General features: G+C 42.1%; 2 protein-coding genes across 2 annotated transcripts; one reads left to right on the forward strand and one right to left on the reverse strand.

The window, feature by feature from the left end:
* Positions 1-1,389: 1,389 nt before the first annotated feature.
* LIAS (lipoic acid synthetase) lies at positions 1,390-10,853 on the reverse strand. Its single transcript, XM_080590811.1, has 11 exons — positions 10,701-10,853; positions 10,389-10,561; positions 9,621-9,714; positions 8,831-8,911; positions 8,432-8,588; positions 7,440-7,497; positions 6,641-6,769; positions 5,351-5,496; positions 4,077-4,147; positions 3,174-3,285; positions 1,390-2,276 (listed from the first exon to the last, which is right to left on the reverse strand). The coding sequence occupies exons 1-11, from the start codon at positions 10,785-10,787 to the stop codon at positions 2,224-2,226; spliced, it is 1,161 nt and encodes a 386-aa protein (XP_080446937.1). The 5' UTR covers positions 10,788-10,853; the 3' UTR covers positions 1,390-2,223.
* A 36-nt stretch (positions 10,854-10,889) lies between these two features.
* RPL9 (ribosomal protein L9) lies at positions 10,890-16,154 on the forward strand. The gene is made up of 8 exons (XM_080590815.1): positions 10,890-10,971; positions 11,310-11,356; positions 11,432-11,547; positions 12,375-12,470; positions 12,786-12,918; positions 14,309-14,389; positions 14,802-14,919; positions 16,037-16,154. The coding sequence occupies exons 2-7, from the start codon at positions 11,311-11,313 to the stop codon at positions 14,906-14,908; spliced, it is 579 nt and encodes a 192-aa protein (XP_080446941.1). The 5' UTR covers positions 10,890-10,971; position 11,310; the 3' UTR covers positions 14,909-14,919; positions 16,037-16,154.
* Positions 16,155-17,085: the final 931 nt, after the last annotated feature.

Consider the following 17,085-nt stretch of genomic DNA (forward strand, 5'->3'; position numbering starts at 1 on the left):
ATAGTACTTTATGGCTGTTTTGTGAAATGCTGACAAAAGGAAGAGAGTGACATCCAGAAAGAAAATGTCACTAACCATGAAACTTCATCAGAAACAAAACTGGAAAAGTCACGAGTTCTTGAAATATTTGGTGCCTTTAAAAATGTAGTTATAGGAAAAAATGGGTGATAGGGAAGAAAGATGGTTGTAAAACCAGTTTCTCACCTAGGAAAAGAACTAGACTAGACAGTTCTATTGCACAAATTGTCAGAGGTCCTCAAAGACTAATTATATTTTTTCTGTTTTGTATACTCATTTATAAAGTCAAAACGGATCTGCTTTCTGTAGAAACCATAGCAAAATGTGATTAGAAAATAGTTTATATAGCTTGTGTATCTTGGTGCCTCCTGTCAGACAGTTGTGTAAAAGCGTGAGATCATCTGAACCACCCATGGGCAGTTCACAAAATACTTCTACCATGAAATAACATTACTGGGTTTAGAGAAGCATTATTTCTCTCGCTAGAAAAAAAGTCACGGATAATTATTGTGCAATGTCCTCTTATTGGCTTTAAAATAACTGTGTGGCTCAGAATTCCTTTTTCTATTTTTCTGGTGTCAATATGCTGAAAGAGTAGAAAGTTGGCAAAAGCAACGGAAATTCTCTTAAATCTGCTCTACAGGCAAGTCAACAACATTATTCATAGTAGGACCTCTAATAAACGCTGGCAGCTGTTAAACGTGTGGGTATCCTGGTGTTGGGGAGGGAGCATTCCATTTCCTTACCACAGCGAGTGATAACCTTCCCCTGCTCTGGTATTTGGTGTATTTCAGCTGGCCAGGCTCAAAGTGTGCCTGGTCTTTCCAAGACTAATGGGCAGACAGTTTATTATAACTTATGTTTTTTGCCATTACAACATGTAGCTATTACTACGTTCTTTATGACCCAGGTATGTCTCCCCCTAATTTACACTACCATTATGCTGTTTAATTAATACTGCCTTAAGACTGTTTGTATTCATAATGCTTTAATACTGCTCTACTTAATTTCGTGACGAGTTAATTGTGCGCCCCTGGCCTCGGTGGTATAATTTGACTGTTGTTGTTTGTGACAATACCAAGTTTCTGTTATTCTATTAACTTGCTAATTAGCTGTCATCCTTCTAACATCTTGCTGTGTGGAGCGTCCACTCTCCTTCCTCTAGACAACAGCAGCGTACAGAAGTACTGCAGCCAGCTACAGGATTACTTCAACGAAGTTGGTTTGGAACTAGAGAACCCCTTCCTGGCATGTTTCCCAAACAATTTCATGAAGAAAAAAAAGCTTAAACCAACTCAAAAACTGTATATGATGTTCAGAGCAGACAACGGAGAGACTATCATGACTGAAAAGAGAAAAATCTACAACTGCTAGTATACCATAAGCCATGCTTTAATTTCACTTGAGCTTAGTACAGTATATAACAGATTCCACATTTCATCCACATCTCTGCGTTCAGATTTAACAGCCAGATCAGGCCTCCAAGGGGCAGGTAACCAGACCAATTAAACAAAACCACCCCAGTCTTAGGCTGGGTATTGAACTCTCCCCTTCAGTGCTCAGACAATACCTATGGCGTACAAACACAGCACGGAACATCCACGGTTCTGTACAGATGAAGAGCGTTACCTATCAGAAGGGCACAGTTAGTTTTTGTAAGATGCAGATAAGAGACACCACTTCTTGAAAGATCATTAACAATACTTCCTCTGGTGTGGCTAACCGTAGCCCTACTGTGGTCCTTTGACATATACACCTCTATTTCCCGGAGTCCCTGCAAGCTTGCATTGCATGATAATGGTAAGATACATCAAGAGATCAGTACCTTTTGAATTACCCGTTATTAGCATCGTAACAAGGATCTAATTGCAGCAATATTGATGGTACTATCACACCTGTTTATTTAAACCCATCTGATTATTTCAGCTTACATTTCCTCCACCTCAATTCCTTTGCTCTTTCAGAAGCAGTTCTGTCTCCTGACTTGTTACTGAACACTAGAAGTACTACGTAGTTGTAGCACTGCCAGGAGGAATTAGGTAAAATGATGTTAAGTGTTTTGGCGAGAGTAAAGTGTTCTAGAAGGAGAGTAAGCTTATTCATGCCTCCACCATCTGGTCTTCTGTATTTCTGGAACTGAGTGTAATTATGAGCTGAAAAAAGGATCCTTAAAACTGACTGCTTTAAATAGGTTCGCTCTCATTTTCAGATGACTTTTGTCTTCCTTTTTTCTACTAAGTTCTTCAAGAAGAATTCACCTAGTCGAAGGGGAAAAAAAAACACAGCAAAAGTGATTTTTGTGTTTCCATGAAATAAACGAAAATACACATTCTTACTTAATGAGCATTGTATTCTACAATACAATTGCTCTTACCGCTATTCTGTAGCAATTATATTCTACACAACGCTGCTTTCAATACATACAGCAAGGACATAAGAAAACCCAAACCCATAATCCAACAAGCAACAGCTCTCACCCCCTAAAAATCCTTATTTTCTTCATGCCCAATTTTATGGACAACCTCTGCTGCTTTGTGCTTTCACCCAGGCCAAGGTGAATTGATTTAATTAAAAATTAATTCCTATTTTATAAAGTATCAGCAACCTGTAGCGAAGCCTGCTATAAATCTTGTTTGAATTGGCATTAAAGTCGTCTGAGAAGCAGGGTGCCCCTGGATGATGATTACTCTCTGCTTAGGAAAAGGCAGGATGTTGGATCTGCACAACAGTTCAGCAGGATCAGTTGCTACTTACTACCCAGTGCTTTGTCAGAAAATGCACTGCCGTAAGTGCAGCTAATTATTTCTAGGGCACTGCAAATAAATTCTGCCAACAGCAACAAAATTGTATCACGAAGGGCCCCCTTAAACCCTGAAGTATTTAAGAGGCAGAATGTAATGGAAATCTTGAAGCTGGTGCCCCCTCTAAATGGATCCTGCCTCCCGCATTAAGCTATCATACAAATACCGGGTAGTGCCACACTGATGCACTCAGATGAACTACAGAAGACAGGAAGGGTAAATAATAAAAAAAACAAAGGATGACTAGATAAGTTGCCCTTGAGCAAAGGTGAGCTTTGCTGACCATTACTTCACAGTTTTAATTTTTATATAAAAGTCATGTCCTAAATAATCTAACACTTTGTAGTAATTTACCTGCTTTATAGGAGGAACGCACTAAAGGCCCACTGGCTGTGTAATGGAATCCGAGCTCGTTTCCTACTTTTTCCCAGTATTTAAATTTTTCAGGAGTTATATACTCCTCAACCTAGGTAAAAAAGAATTAATTTTGATCAGGTCTTAATATAAAAGAAATAAATATAGACAGCACATAGTGACATGAAACAGTTACATCTCAAGTTCAAAACATAACGTTCCAAAACTTTCAACAGTCAAGTCATGAAAACTATTTTCCTCTCTGCTTTTCACCCACAGGGTGTATTTTATTCGCTTTTCAGATATAGCTGATAAGTTTAGAATATAATTTCTAGTTGTTGCTTCATCATTTTCTTTACTCTGTTTTTGAATGGTCCTTTTGCACAATCCTTTTTTTGTCCAAATTTGTAAAAAAAAAAAAAAAAAAAACACCCCACAGTAGTCCTACAAATCTCTTCACTAACAGTTATTTCAGTGGAACAGAGGAACAGAACAAAGACCCTGGCTCTGGACAGATTACAGAAGGAGAAAATGGTAATTTTCACAGCTGAAGTGGCACCATTACGGGACAGCCTATGAGGCAGCGAACGAGAGCTGGCTTGAGCCATTACGTTCGAGGCATACACTGAGGCTCTTGTTTTGCAGAATCATGCCTCAGCTCCAGCTGTCTCCCCAGCTAATAGTAGCAAGTAGCAATGTGAAGTCTGCAGGAGACGGAAAGGATTAGACAGTTGAAGTCATTTCTAGCAAGGAGCCTGTAACACGAAAATCAAGTTCAGCGAAGAAGGAAATTTTTCCCAACATCCATGGTCAAGGATGCATATCAAATCCCACTGTAGAAAGAAGAAACTTTACTGCAAGGTAAAGACCAAAACACTGCATGTAAATTAAAGGCATGTTTACCTTTAGGTGACGTTTTGTTGGTTGCATGTATTGTCCCAGGGTCAAACAATCTACATCTGCTTCACGCAATACTGTGAAAAGAAAATTCCTCATCAGTGGCAAAAGTATCACAAGGGATTGCCAGCAGCTGGGAAACACCCTACTTGCAAGGCTGAACCAGGGTCACCCCGCAGCATCTCGTGGGGGTTACATCCTGCAGTCTCCATGAGCAGTAACCACGCACTGCATTCTGCAATCCTCACTCGTGCAAGGCCTGATGTAGCTCAGAGCCAGAGAGAACATCGTCACTCTGCACTGCAGTCACTTGTCTCACTGCAGAGATGACACGCTCTTTTTTATTTTACTGCTTTTCACTGTGTCTTTAGGTCAGAGCCCTTGTTTGACAAAAAATGGATGCACGCGCATACACTTGGCACTTCTACATTGTTTCAAAGTCTTCATGCTGAAGTTATGCATACTTGTCTGAAGAGATATAAATCCAAGGGAAGTTGTCAACATCTTTTAACAGTTTTACACACTTAAGGCTATATGTTAGTTTTGATGCCTGCAGAAACTTGCAAGCGGTCTGCTAATACGAGGCAGGAAGGATGGGAAAATCAGGAACTGTAACCTTATGTAACTTATGGTCCAGACTGTAGGATAGGTGTAGAAAAAATAGACTATATCACTGCATTCTAACTATGGGTTGTTGTGCACAAAAGAAAGTACCAGGTAGACATTCTTTCAGCTGGATATAGGAGAAATGTTATATAATTAAATAATTTCTTCTTAAAAGTACATTGTATTCACTTACCACTGTGAACTTTTCTCCTATTAAAAATAAATTGAAAAAAAAAAAACCAAAAAACCAACACATAAGAAAATGCTACAACTCCAGGGATAGCCTTTTTTTTTTTTAACAACTAAGTAAGCCAAAGTAAACTAAACAATAACGTCTTATTTCTAAAAAGAAATGTGCACTAAGGCAACTATGTTGCAAGCCCATTGCTTGATTACTGCAAGGATTAGGGATGTTAAAATAGTCACAGAAAGATAGTTATATCTGCCACTGAAATCAACAGGGAATGGATCTACATGTCAAATTGTTTCTGAAAACCTGACAGCCATACGGAAGCTAAGTATTTCAGAAGTTTGGTCATTTTTAACCAAACGTTTTTTTCCCATAAAGCCTTGAAAGCCTTTCCTCCAGGAAACTGATTTGTGAGGATGCTCACCGCTGTTTTCAAACGTAATAAAGTTCATACACGCAAACGTGTATTTCAGCCCCAACTCACGTTTCATCGTTGCGTACACCTGTTCATCCGTCTCGCCCAGCCCCAGCATGATGGAGGTTTTCAAGATAACCCCAGGCTGGACCTTTTTAGCATGCTTCAGCACGCGCACGGATTGCTCAAAGTTGGCTCGGGGGTCGCGGACCTTCCTTTTAACATTTTCGGCACAAGGAAAAAAAAGAAAGAGAGAGAGGAAGAAGGCAGGTAACTCAGAGATGCCGAGAGAGCTTAATCCTGCTAAATTCTACGAAGAAAAAGAGAGAGTTCAGAGGTTTCACTCAGGGGTCTCACACCAGCAGGCGGCTGCTGACACTCCCCCTGCTGTGGACGAGGCTCCGCGGGCAGGCAGGGAGCAGCGAGGGGGGCACGGCGGGGCCTCTCGCCGCCCCCCCGGAGCCTCTCGGTGCCCCCGGGGCCCCTCGGGGCGCTGCGGGGCCGGGCCGGGTCGCGGCGGATCCCGTCAGGACCCCCCGGGTGCGGGGCCGGCGCCCTCTGGCGGCGGGCGGCGGGCAGGGAGGCGCCGCCGCGCCCGGGGCACGCCGGGAGCTGCGCCCGGCCCCCGCCATTTCGCCGCCCGGCCCGGCCCCGCTCCTCAGCGCTCCCCGCCGGGCACCGGGGGCCGTGAGGAGCCCCCCCGGCGGGGCTGGGGGCTTCTTGGTTCGCTTCTGCGGCTCCTTCCCCAGCTGGCGGCTTCTGGCAGCCTCCCCAGCCTGGGGTTGGGCGTTAGTCCCTGTGCCGTGTCAGGGATGAGGTCTGACGCCCCACATTGGTCTAGTTTTAGAGAGTTTTCCTGTCTTAGCAAAGTTTTTCTCACGTCGAGGTGTGATGATGATGCCCTTACAACTGCAGAAAAACAACATGCTAAAGACTGACATGAACATACCCAACAAAGCAAGCACGTTTCCTTCCAAAACACAATCCAAACCACAAAACAAAAAAAAAGTGTAGGCTAAAGTTGGGTAAAAACACTTACTATTGAGAAAGTTTTGCAAATAGAGTACCTCACAAAATACAATTTTTTACTTTTAGGACAATCCTTTCCCTTGAAAAGCCTATATAAAACCCCAGGGTAGACGGATACATAACATTTTTTCCATTGGCAGGTTATATAAGACAGGAAAACGTTGGGGTGTCAGTACCACTCGTGAATGGAATATAGAGAACTGACAGCCAAAGCCTTAACAATGATTTAAATAATTAGCTTTGACTCTGTCACAAAGAATCCCTTTTACAAAATCCCTTTTGTTTTTATACCGTCTTCTACTTCCATTTATACATACTACTTTTGCTTACCTTTGTAATTCTGGAACGGTTTCCACATTGTGGGCATACACATCTAGTCCTGATAATGCCACTTTCTCCACAGCTTGAAGGTCCCCTCGAAAATCAGGAGTTAGGCATTCTACAAGAATTTTTGAATTCCTGAAAAAGAGACAGAAAATGAACAAATCTATGGAATTTGTATCACTGTTGCTAAAAAGCTCAATACAGCAAAAACAGAACAAAAAAACCTGAATCAACGATGCTCTGAGAAGCAAAGCAAAGTTAATTCAGGATACATTGCTAAAACAAGAGACTTCTCCAAATACTAAGGATTACTGTTCTGTTTGAACTACAATATTATTAAAGAGCAATATGTTTATTTCCAATTTTACTGATGTGAGCTAACACAGAATGAAAGTCAAATTATATAAAAGCCATTCTTGCAGTCTCTTAAACAATCACACTTAACTGTCTGTACGTGATTTTTTGTCAGTTGCAGGTTAACTTTAAAAGGTTTTCAATATTATTTTAATATCGTAGCTTTGATATACAGAGGAGATATATTCCTGACCTGACACATGGTTAAAGAAATAATCCAGAGCTTAGCTTTAAATAAACCTGAATTGGAAATGTATTAAAATTGAGACCATACTTTGGGACCATTACACCAGAAAGATGAAAAACAGGGAAAAAAGGTATACAAGCAGGCTAAAGGCAGACTTTTGTACATGTATGGTCCCTGAAATAATTCACCGGAAGGTAATTTTGACCTACATGCCATACCACTCTCTAAAGGTTTAATAGTAATAGTAATACATTATTAATATACCTTTCTTTCAGATGAGAGACTGTCTTGGCAAAGTGTTCTGCTCCACCATCAGGCATATCTAGAAGCATTTCAATTACTCAGTTAAGCTTTCTGTTCAAGAAATGTATTCACTTATTAGCAGTGCCACAAAAAATGCCGAGTCACATTTAAATACAAACAAATAAAGCAGCAGTTCTTGGTCAAAAGCTGAAACACCAGTCTTATCTTACTGCTTATGCCTGAAGGTTACAACAGATATTCTACCAAGCCTTATTCTGCACGCAGACTAAATATGATCATTTAGGGCAGGCTTCAAATGTTTACTCTAAATTTACTTGGTTTTGTGGGTGCACTGTCGGCCTAAGCAAAAAATGACTTGAACCATTTATGGTTTTGATCTGACAAACAGACTTACAAAAAATAAATATTTCCAACTAAGTATTATTGCTCTTTTATTGTAAGCTACTTTGAAGCTACTGGACTTTCAACTGAAGTATACTGAAGAGTCTTCACAACAGTTTTGCCCACCTATGTGGTGTCACCACAAAGGAGCTACTACAACCATAGAAAAAAGCAACTTTCAGTATTGTTAAGAATAATTTATTCAGCTTTAGCTGTTGGGAGGAAGTTCTGTAATATTATTCTGTATGAATGTAGATTTATTTTTTTATTTGCTCAGCAAGTAACAGAATACAGTGCACATGTTTGTACTTTGCAAAAAAAAGTAATTATATTTAATAAAATATTGTGATATTTTTAATGTCTAGACCTCATTGCTCTCTACAACTACCTAAAAAGAGGGTTTTTAGAAAGGAGAGTGTCAGTCTCCTTTCTGAGGTGACAAGTGGTAGAACACAAGGCAACATCTTCAAGTAGCTCCAGGGGAGGTTCAGATTGTTGACTCCTTTAAAATAGGAATCCTCAACAACTGTGCTGAGCAGTAAGGTCTGTCTTTACCCCATGTAACGCATATGAGAGCTTACACTGGAAGATGTTAATGACAACGTACTAACCGTCTCTGTCCACAGATGTCAATACAACGTAATCCAAGCCCCACTCAGCAATAGCTTTAGCTGTGTTGTAAGGCTCCTCAGGATCCAGTGGAGGTGGATTTTTTGCTGTCTTTACTGAGCAAAATCTGCAACCTCTAGTGCACGTGTCACCCATCAGCTGAAATAAGAAAGGCATTCCTACATTTACATGTCACACATCACTACTGTTCAGCCGAGAAACAGCCACATGTTGCAAATCAGACAAATCCCAATAATAATGAAAATAGTAAGGACAGTGACATACCATAGATTTCATATAACAGACCCAAAACACTGTAGCAGAGATTGTAGCATATTGTCGGAGATACAACAATCAGCTCAAACAGCAACAGAATACTTATGAAAAAGGTAATAGCTTACCATAATAGTAGCTGTAGCTGTAGCATATTCGCCACCTCCCCAGCATTCTCCAATGTTGGGACAACGTGCTTCCTCACATACCTGAGGTTAAACAGACAGTCCTGTAATGTGTATTTCAACACTAGCCTACAAACTAAACCTAAGTCCTTCTGCGATAAATGAGATTTAACAGTCACACATTGTTATTGAAGCAGTCAGCAGAATTGCTAGGAAGAAAGTCATTGGTGCATTACATCCATTTCCACTCCTTTCCTCTACCACAACTCCAAAAATTCCTCAGACAAGTAACTGCCTTATTAATTAGCGCAGCGCCATTAATATTTTACATTTACCAATTGCACAAGATTCAATATTCACAAGATCTATGATACATCAAAGCATGACCTTGCTCTGAAAAAAAAAACAACCCTCCATGCACACCCACCCCTTTTTATCATCTTGAACATATATTTAATGAAATGGGTATTTCTAAAATTTCTTTTCTTACAAAACAGTTATATAGCTCTGAAACTGTTTCCATTAAAAATAGTCACATGTAGCATCTTCTGACCTCATTGGTGATGCAAGCAGTAAACTCTAATATTTAAAATCATAGCAGAAAAGCATGAAATTCTCTATAAGATTTTTTTTTTCATTAAGGGTAAAATTCACCACAGTCAAAAAGGACCAGCTTTGGGCTTGCAAGACCATGCAAGACATAATTTCTACCTGTCTTCCACAAAAAAATAACTCTGCATCATTAGAAAAATCCCTTATTTCTACAGGAAAATTTGGTTGGTACTAGACTTACCGTGTGAAGATTTAAACTTCTCAAGGTATTCTTTAGTTTATTGTAATTCTTTCCCATGGGAATCTTTGTTTTCAGCCATGGTGGAAGCCGCAGCCTGAAAAAGAAATCAAGCAAACAGGATTAATAAAATTATGATTAATAAAATATTTACGCAAGTTTCCATTAATTTCTTAGATCTACGTCAACTTGTTACGTATCACAATGAGGAAAGGTTCCCTGGATATTGACACAGCTCAGTGACCAATATTAACATCACTCATAGTCGTAACAGACTTCCGTCTTCCATGCTTATTACCATCCCAATATTCAAAAGTAGGAGTTTGTTGTCATTGGAAGGTTTAAAACTGTTAGCAGTGGGATTTAATAGTGCAACAGTGGAGATGGCAGCAATTAATGGCAGTGTAATTTGCACGCCTATCACAAAGTCTGATCAAATTGCTAACTAGAAATGTTTTAAGCATTTTAAAATTTACTCTGCATTAATTTGTTTTTCAATATCGATAATAGTTTTTCACCACTTCACTATACTCACCTATTTATGTATACTTATAATTTGATACACAAGCACTCAAGTGAGCAAAATACCACGATGTTTTAATGCTTCACCATGTATTTAAAGTTATTACTGTGTTTTTTCTTCAAAAATCAAATTGGCAAGCACTTTGACAAGATAATTTAAAGACAGCGCACTGTGTATGTTCTGTAGTTCATACTAAACATGCGAGATACTGCATGGGCGCAACTGCAGCTGCTCGAAATGACCATTACCTTTCGCCTTTCTGGCGTTTTAAATTGCCCGTATACTCAGCCCAGGCACTCTTGTCCGCCAAATCTCCAGAGACAAAGTCCTGTAAGTCCGGTCCATTTTGGAGAAATTTCTTCTTTTCCTCTGGCAGGGAACCTGATGTCCCGTACCGGTTACACGCGTGGCTCCCCGACACCTGAAAATAAACAAGAGATGGCACAGTTTATTGATTTATAAATGTATCGGTTATAAATACCGCCAGTTCACAACCACCCAAGCCCGTAACACTAAATACTCCTCAGCAGGCTCCCCCCGGCCGACCGCCGCCCCCTCACCCGTGCGCGGGGCCCCAGCAGCAGCCGCCGGGCGCTGATCACGGCGGTGCCGGTCCCGCAGCGGCCGCCCCGCGGCAGCAGCGACATGGCGGCCGCCCCCCCCAGCCCTTCCCCCGATCGATGCGCTCGGCGCTCGGCTGCCCGCCCCCGTTGGCGCGCGTCGAGCCTCGCTCCCTCCTGCCTGCCTCCCCGTGATGACGTCAGGGGGCCGAGCGGGTATAACTACGTGATGACGTCACGCGCCGCCCCTTTCCGCCCCGCGCGCCGCCAGGTGAGGGGGAGCCCGCGGCCGCCATCCGCCCCGCGGCCGCTCCGCATCCGCTGCCATCCGCCGCGGGCGGTCCCCGCAGCGCCCCGCGGGGGGTGCGGGCAGATTCCCGGGGCGGTGCCGGCCGCCATCGCGGCGCTCTGATGAGACTGCGGGCCGGGAGCCGCCCCGATGGCGCCTCCTCACCCCCCCCCCCCCCCCGGCGGAGGCCTCACCGCGGCCTAGCCTGGGCTTGTGGGGCGGCGCCCGTAGCTGGGGGGCTTGGGGGGCGTGAGGGGGGGAGGGGGGCGGCGAGGGGCTCGTCTTCGAGGCTCCCAACTCCTTCTGGTTGTCGCCCGTAGGATGAAGACCATTCTCAGCAACCAGACCGTTGACATCCCCGACAAAGGTACGGCTGCGTGCGGAAAGCCCCCCGGGTAGCGGCCCCGCGGCTGGCTAACGCGGTTCTGTCTTTGGTTCGCAGTCAGCGTGTTGCTGAAGGGCCGCACCGTCATTGTGAAGGGGCCCCGGGGAACCCTGCGGAGGGATTTTAACCACATCAACGTGGAGCTGTCTCTACTGGGGAAGAAACACAAGAAGGTGAGTGCTGCACGGTTGGGGTTTATGCTCCTAGGGAGAAGGTGGGGGCGTGTAACAGGTCTTTCATGCTGCAAGTAAATTACTGAGTGTTTATTTTTGTATTTTCTGAAAGAAAGGGGAGTTGTGGGGCACTGACCCACTCAGGCTCCGTGACAGTCCTGAAGTTCTGTCATGTTTTGGGATGAAGTTGTTGGTTGATTCCCTTCGTAGCTGCAGTTATAACTACCAGGGAAGGGGTTCCCTGTTGTATGCTGTTTTTTGAGCTGGCCTGTTTAAACTAGATAAAATTAATTCTGTGCGTTTAAGTTTTCAGAATTGGCAAGTTACATTGGGAGAGCTGGTGTTTTCCAAATAGGTGCATAATGTTTTTGCGTAGTCTTAAGGATTTAAGAAAAAACGGGAAGAGTGGGTGATTTCAGTAACTTATTGACAAGCACCTGCTGGATCATAAAAACACTGGCTCCTTATGCAGTGCATCATTAAGAAGCTGATAGATTACATATGGGTGACTGATCCCAGAACAACTGGTGTGCTATTTGGAAGGTTATCGTATTCTTCAAGAGCCAAGGTGTCAGAGCTTTTTTATATCCACTGCCTGTCCTAGTTTCTCTGAACTTTTGTGGGTAATGGGGCAAAAAGAAGATGAAAAACTTTGCATTGGGTGTTGGGACATAAGGCTTGAGCTGGATGGGCATTCAACAGTCATCCAATAATACTTCTACACTTCTAGTAGTTAACTTGAACTTCTCCCTCTTAGTTTGTCACAAAGTTCTTTGGTTTTGGTTTTGAAATGTCCTGAAAGCTTTGTTATTTTTTTCTTAACCCAGCTGCGTGTTGACAAGTGGTGGGGTAACAGGAAGGAGCTGGCAACAGTTCGCACAATTTGCAGCCATGTACAGAACATGATTAAGGGTGTTACGCTGGTAAGTTGTATTTTGAAGTAGGAGAACCACGTCGTTTTTGTTGCAATAGCCTTTTACTTCAGTGCAAGCTTTTTTCAGTATTCAAGTTAGTGTGCATGTATGCTTCTTTTTTCTCCCCTTGCTGTCAAACAAGTTCTGCAGGTGGAGAAAAACCTGAACAATAAGCTTCAAATATTTCTTGGGCTTAGCAACTTGTCCTTACTAGGAAACTATCGTCAGTATATTTCATTTTTAAATGTATCCAGTAAGCATTATGCACCTGTGTTTTTTTGGATGTGCTTTTATTTCAATATCTGACGATGTCCTTTATCCCAGGGCTTTCGTTACAAGATGAGGTCAGTGTACGCTCACTTCCCCATCAACGTAGTTATCCAGGATAACGGCTCACTGGTGGAAATCCGAAACTTCTTGGGAGAGAAGTACATCCGCAGGGTGCGCATGAGGCCAGGTGAGCGCACCTGCAGGTGTTGCACTTAACTGTTTGTGATGGGGTTTCTAAACTGTCTTCTTTAGGCTGCCATAGACAGCGGGAGATGGCAAATGACTGTCAAAGCAGCATTTTCCAGTCTGTCTGAATATATGGAACCTTACAATATGTTTACTGCTGTTCAGATTTATAATTGACAATGATTGTAACTTGCTTTTCATAAATCTTTAGTAGGGAGAAAGCTTAAAGCTAGTTAATGCAATAGGAATTACAAGGATCTCAGTTTAATTTCATCATCGTTCAATCTTGACAGTGTTCATTGGCATTATAACTGCTGGTGCTCAATTTTAAATTGGTGTTTCTGTTTCAAATGTAGTATGTGAACTAATTTTACAGTACCTCATATTTTTGGTCTTTAAAGTGTTACTTTGTTCTGAGTATCTTGATTAGCCAGTAGCATACATCGTGATTTTCATCTTACCCAGTTTTGCATAATTGGAGTTTTAGCTAGGTGTCTGACAGGGCAGGCGTTCGATGGATCTTATTAAAGTTCCACAAGGAAGAGACAAAACATTTCTTAAACACAGTTACCCTAAGATTGTAGGGGGTACTTCCCAGATGAAACTTTTTTTTTTGGTAGTTCTACTGCTGATGAAGGTATTGGTGTTACAGATGGTGTTTGAGGGTGGGTTTAGATGAAAGCACCAGGCTGGTCTGATGTGATACAGTGTAGAGTGATTTACAGTAGCTGCAACTTCAATTTACAGTGGAATATTAATTTGACTACTTGCTTTCTTTAAAAATTGGCTTTTATTTTAAAGATACGTGTTAGTTAAAATGCTAGCTTAACATCTATTAATTAAATAGATCAAGCTATGAAACCTTACTTGTGTTTTTCTTGCAAGTGAAAGTTTCCCGTTCAGTTCTTGAGTGTGGTAGTGCTTACCCCATGAATGCCTCCAGTGTGCCTGGTGACATGTTGCTGAACGTGTCAGAGGGTGGGGTTTTCCCTGATGACTCTTAGTTTGGGTGAATCCAGTTTTGTCTGAGCGTAAGAATGTGGAAAATGGCACCACCTAGCTGACAATGTCATGCTGGCAAAATGTCTAGTCTGTGTGCTGCGGGGGTGATTAATGCTGTAATGCAGGAACGCTTCAGTAGGAACGTTACTCGGTGCAGGTCATCTTCTGGATTGAAGGCAGCTAATCTTTGTGTGCTGGAACTCTTGAGGGAGGGCAGCCCTGGAAGAGCATTTGGGGAGACTTTTTTAACTAAGTCATTGAAGCTCGTTATTACCTAGAGTAATACTGTCAGGATCCGTGAATTGTGGTAGGACAGAACCGCTGTGTCCTGAATACATCTTTGCTGTCTTCATCATTGACAGATGGTTTGTGCGTTTTGCTTTCTGTAGGTGTTACCTGTGCAGTGTCTCAGGCCCAGAAAGATGAGCTGATCCTTGAAGGAAATGACATTGAATTGGTCTCCAACTCAGGTTTGTGAAGTCAATGCAGGGGGAGATTTAATGACACCGTCACTTTTACCTGAAGATGTCAGTTTAGCAAACTTCTTTTCCTTTTTCTCTAATACTGAGGTAAATGACAGTTCAGTGTGTTTGTTCTTTTAAATCTGGTCAGTGTAATTTGCTTTTCATTGGTGGTTGTGCTTTTTTAAAGCTTAGAGAAAACCTCAGCTTCTCAGATGTACAAGTATGCAGTAATAGACCATCTCTACCCAAAGTTGCGAAGCTAGGCTCAGTGAAATGTATTCTTTCTTCATCAGAACTGACAGTTTTTCAAGCTATTGTTTCCCTTCTCCAAGTGACAGCATTATTTATTAGTTGAAATACTGGAGAGGCATTTGGTTGGGCCTCTTGTTTTGTGCTAACGGTCTTGCTTTGTTCGTAGCTGCCTTGATCCAGCAAGCCACTACGGTCAAGAACAAGGATATCAGGAAATTCTTGGACGGTATCTACGTCTCTGAGAAGGGAACAGTACAGCAGGCAGATGAGTAAAACTCTAACAGGTTGGTGTCGTCTTAGGGAGAGTGGTGTTATTTTGTACGTTACTATGCTGTGTTTGTCAGGTGTGTTAAGTTCTTTCTGAGGACAAGGCTGGCACCTTAGCTTGTTTCTTCAAATCTGTGATTTTGGGAATGTGGGAGCTGGGAACAACAGGGATGTGAGGCAACGTGCTTGAGAAGCAAACACCTAGAGATGGTTACCTGAATGGGGGACTTGACAGGGCTCATCTGCCTCAGTGAGGCAGTGCTGAACCACGTTGCCTATAGAGATGCAGTGGTATAAGGCTTCTTGTAAAACTTCTACCAGATTTCTTGATTTTTCTTAATGACTTGGCTTTACACTGCTGTAGGGATAAACATCTAACTGAGGCGCTTTATTTCTGTGCTGTGAATGCCAGTTGTGGTAGCTATTGGGAACTGAAAACCAACTGACCTGGGATGAAAGACCAGTTTCCAGCTATTTACAGAGAGGACTTCCTGGTTGGACACTGACTTTATTTTAAAAAAGTGGATAGCACTTAATTTATATATAGGGGTCTTCTGTGTAGTGTGTGTAAATTCTTGTAAACAAAGTCAATGTGACAGACAACTATTTAACGTTGTGTATGCACATTTGCTACTGAAGTTGAGTTCAAGGATTTGGGGTTGATTTAAGAATTTTAACTGGTGGAGTAGTTTGAGACATCTCAGCTACATATGATTCCATACGTGGTACAAAATACTTGTGTAGCATGAGTCAGGCTGAGTTGTATTTAAAATAAATGTTGTGTGGCTTCTGAACCTGAGCAGGAAAGAGGATCCTCATGAAGTGACTTTCATAAACTAAATCTTAGTGGCAGCCAGATACCGGGCGCTTACAGGCTACTGAAAAAAATATTTTTAGTGCTGTTCAGAGTTCTTGAGAGACAGGGTGACTTGTTACCTTTGTTAAGCAATTTTGAACCATTTCTCATTGTCAAGTAATATTTTCTGCATAAACTTAAGTACATTTTTGAGCTATTAATTTTTGTCTTGCCTTAAACCTATCAGATCAATTAACTTGTCATGTGTACATAAACGTTCAATTTCACATTTGCTATGTTAAAGCCTTTCTAAAAGCTCTTTCACTTTCTGTTTACAGTTGTCTAGATCTTGAAACAAACCACCATGAGACAGCGTATCAGCAAGTGCTGGATTGAAGCATCTGATACAAAAACTGATCGAGATGAGAGGTTTAATAAAATAAAACCTATTTCATATATTGGCCTCTTCTTTAAGAACTAAACGGTGATGATGTGATCCTGCTCAAGGTCTGTCTTCGAGAGAAGCAGATTGTCACAGGGTGATGCAAAATAGTTTAATGCTGCGTACATGCTTGCAGCCTCGGTTTGTGCAGTGCTGCGTGTGGGTCTCGGGACATTCAGACTGAATGAAGGCTGATGGATGGGAATCCTTGTGCCACATAAAACCATGAAGCGGTAGTTTTAAACCAGAGTGTTAAGAAACGGCAAAAGCCTTGTTTTCACAGAGAGGAAATTAGTGTTCAGTGTTATATCAAAACCTCAAACCGACGACTGCAAAACCTGAGCCCAGCAAAGGAGTGATCCTAAACTTTGCGGGCATGGCAGTTGTACGTGGCCTTCTACTGTTCAAGCTGTCCCACTAAATCAGTCCCAGAATTCTGTATGATGATCACAGAATTCAAGAGGAGCTTTGTCCTGGGATTTTTTGAGTGGTAATTTGTGACTTTGGGTAATGGAAGGATGTGTGCACCTCTAATACCTCTACCATTTGCTGCACAGGTAGAATGTTTTATTGTGTAAAACAGTAAAGTGATCAGGGAGGTTTGGTCTGGTACTTACCTTTGGATAAATGAACCTTCTGTGATGGCCGATACATGCAATATATTGGAACGAATAGTGTGCATGTATGGATTGACACAGGGTTCAGCCAGGTAATGGGAGTTGGGGTTCAGTCGGTTGTGCAATGTGCTAGTTCAAGGATACGTGAGAAGCTTCTGTAGGTTCTGCATAAGGAGCTGCCACAGTTCTTTGATGTCAGAATGCACATTTGGTACCTGAGGCAGTTCTCCCTGGACGTACTGACTGGTGGGAGCTCACAGCCACAAGTGAGATTCTGGGTGGGTGAGGATGTCACAAGACTGAGGCAGCTAGCTTGTAGTGGGAACAC

This window comes from Anser brachyrhynchus (assembly GCF_964034855.1).
Source record: "Anser brachyrhynchus genome assembly, chromosome: 4".
Lineage (NCBI taxonomy): Eukaryota > Metazoa > Chordata > Aves > Anseriformes > Anatidae > Anser > Anser brachyrhynchus.

Bases quoted from the DNA above. Each gene is read 5' to 3' on its own strand.
- LIAS (XM_080590811.1), bottom strand. From the start codon at position 10,787: ATGTCGCTGCTGCCGCGGGGCGGCCGCTGCGGGACCGGCACCGCCGTG. The intron at 8,912-9,620 runs GTAAGTCTAGTA...GTTTAACCTCAG, and splicing joins GAAGTTTAAATCTTCACACG to GTATGTGAGGAAGCACGTTG. The intron at 2,277-3,173 runs GTAAATTACTAC...CCCTTCGACTAG, and splicing joins GCGTTCCTCCTATAAAGCAG to GTGAATTCTTCTTGAAGAAC.
- RPL9 (XM_080590815.1), top strand. From the start codon at position 11,311: ATGAAGACCATTCTCAGCAACCAGACCGTTGACATCCCCGACAAAG. The intron at 11,357-11,431 runs GTACGGCTGCGT...TTTGGTTCGCAG, and splicing joins CGTTGACATCCCCGACAAAG to TCAGCGTGTTGCTGAAGGGC. The intron at 12,471-12,785 runs GTAAGTTGTATT...CCTTTATCCCAG, and splicing joins TGATTAAGGGTGTTACGCTG to GGCTTTCGTTACAAGATGAG.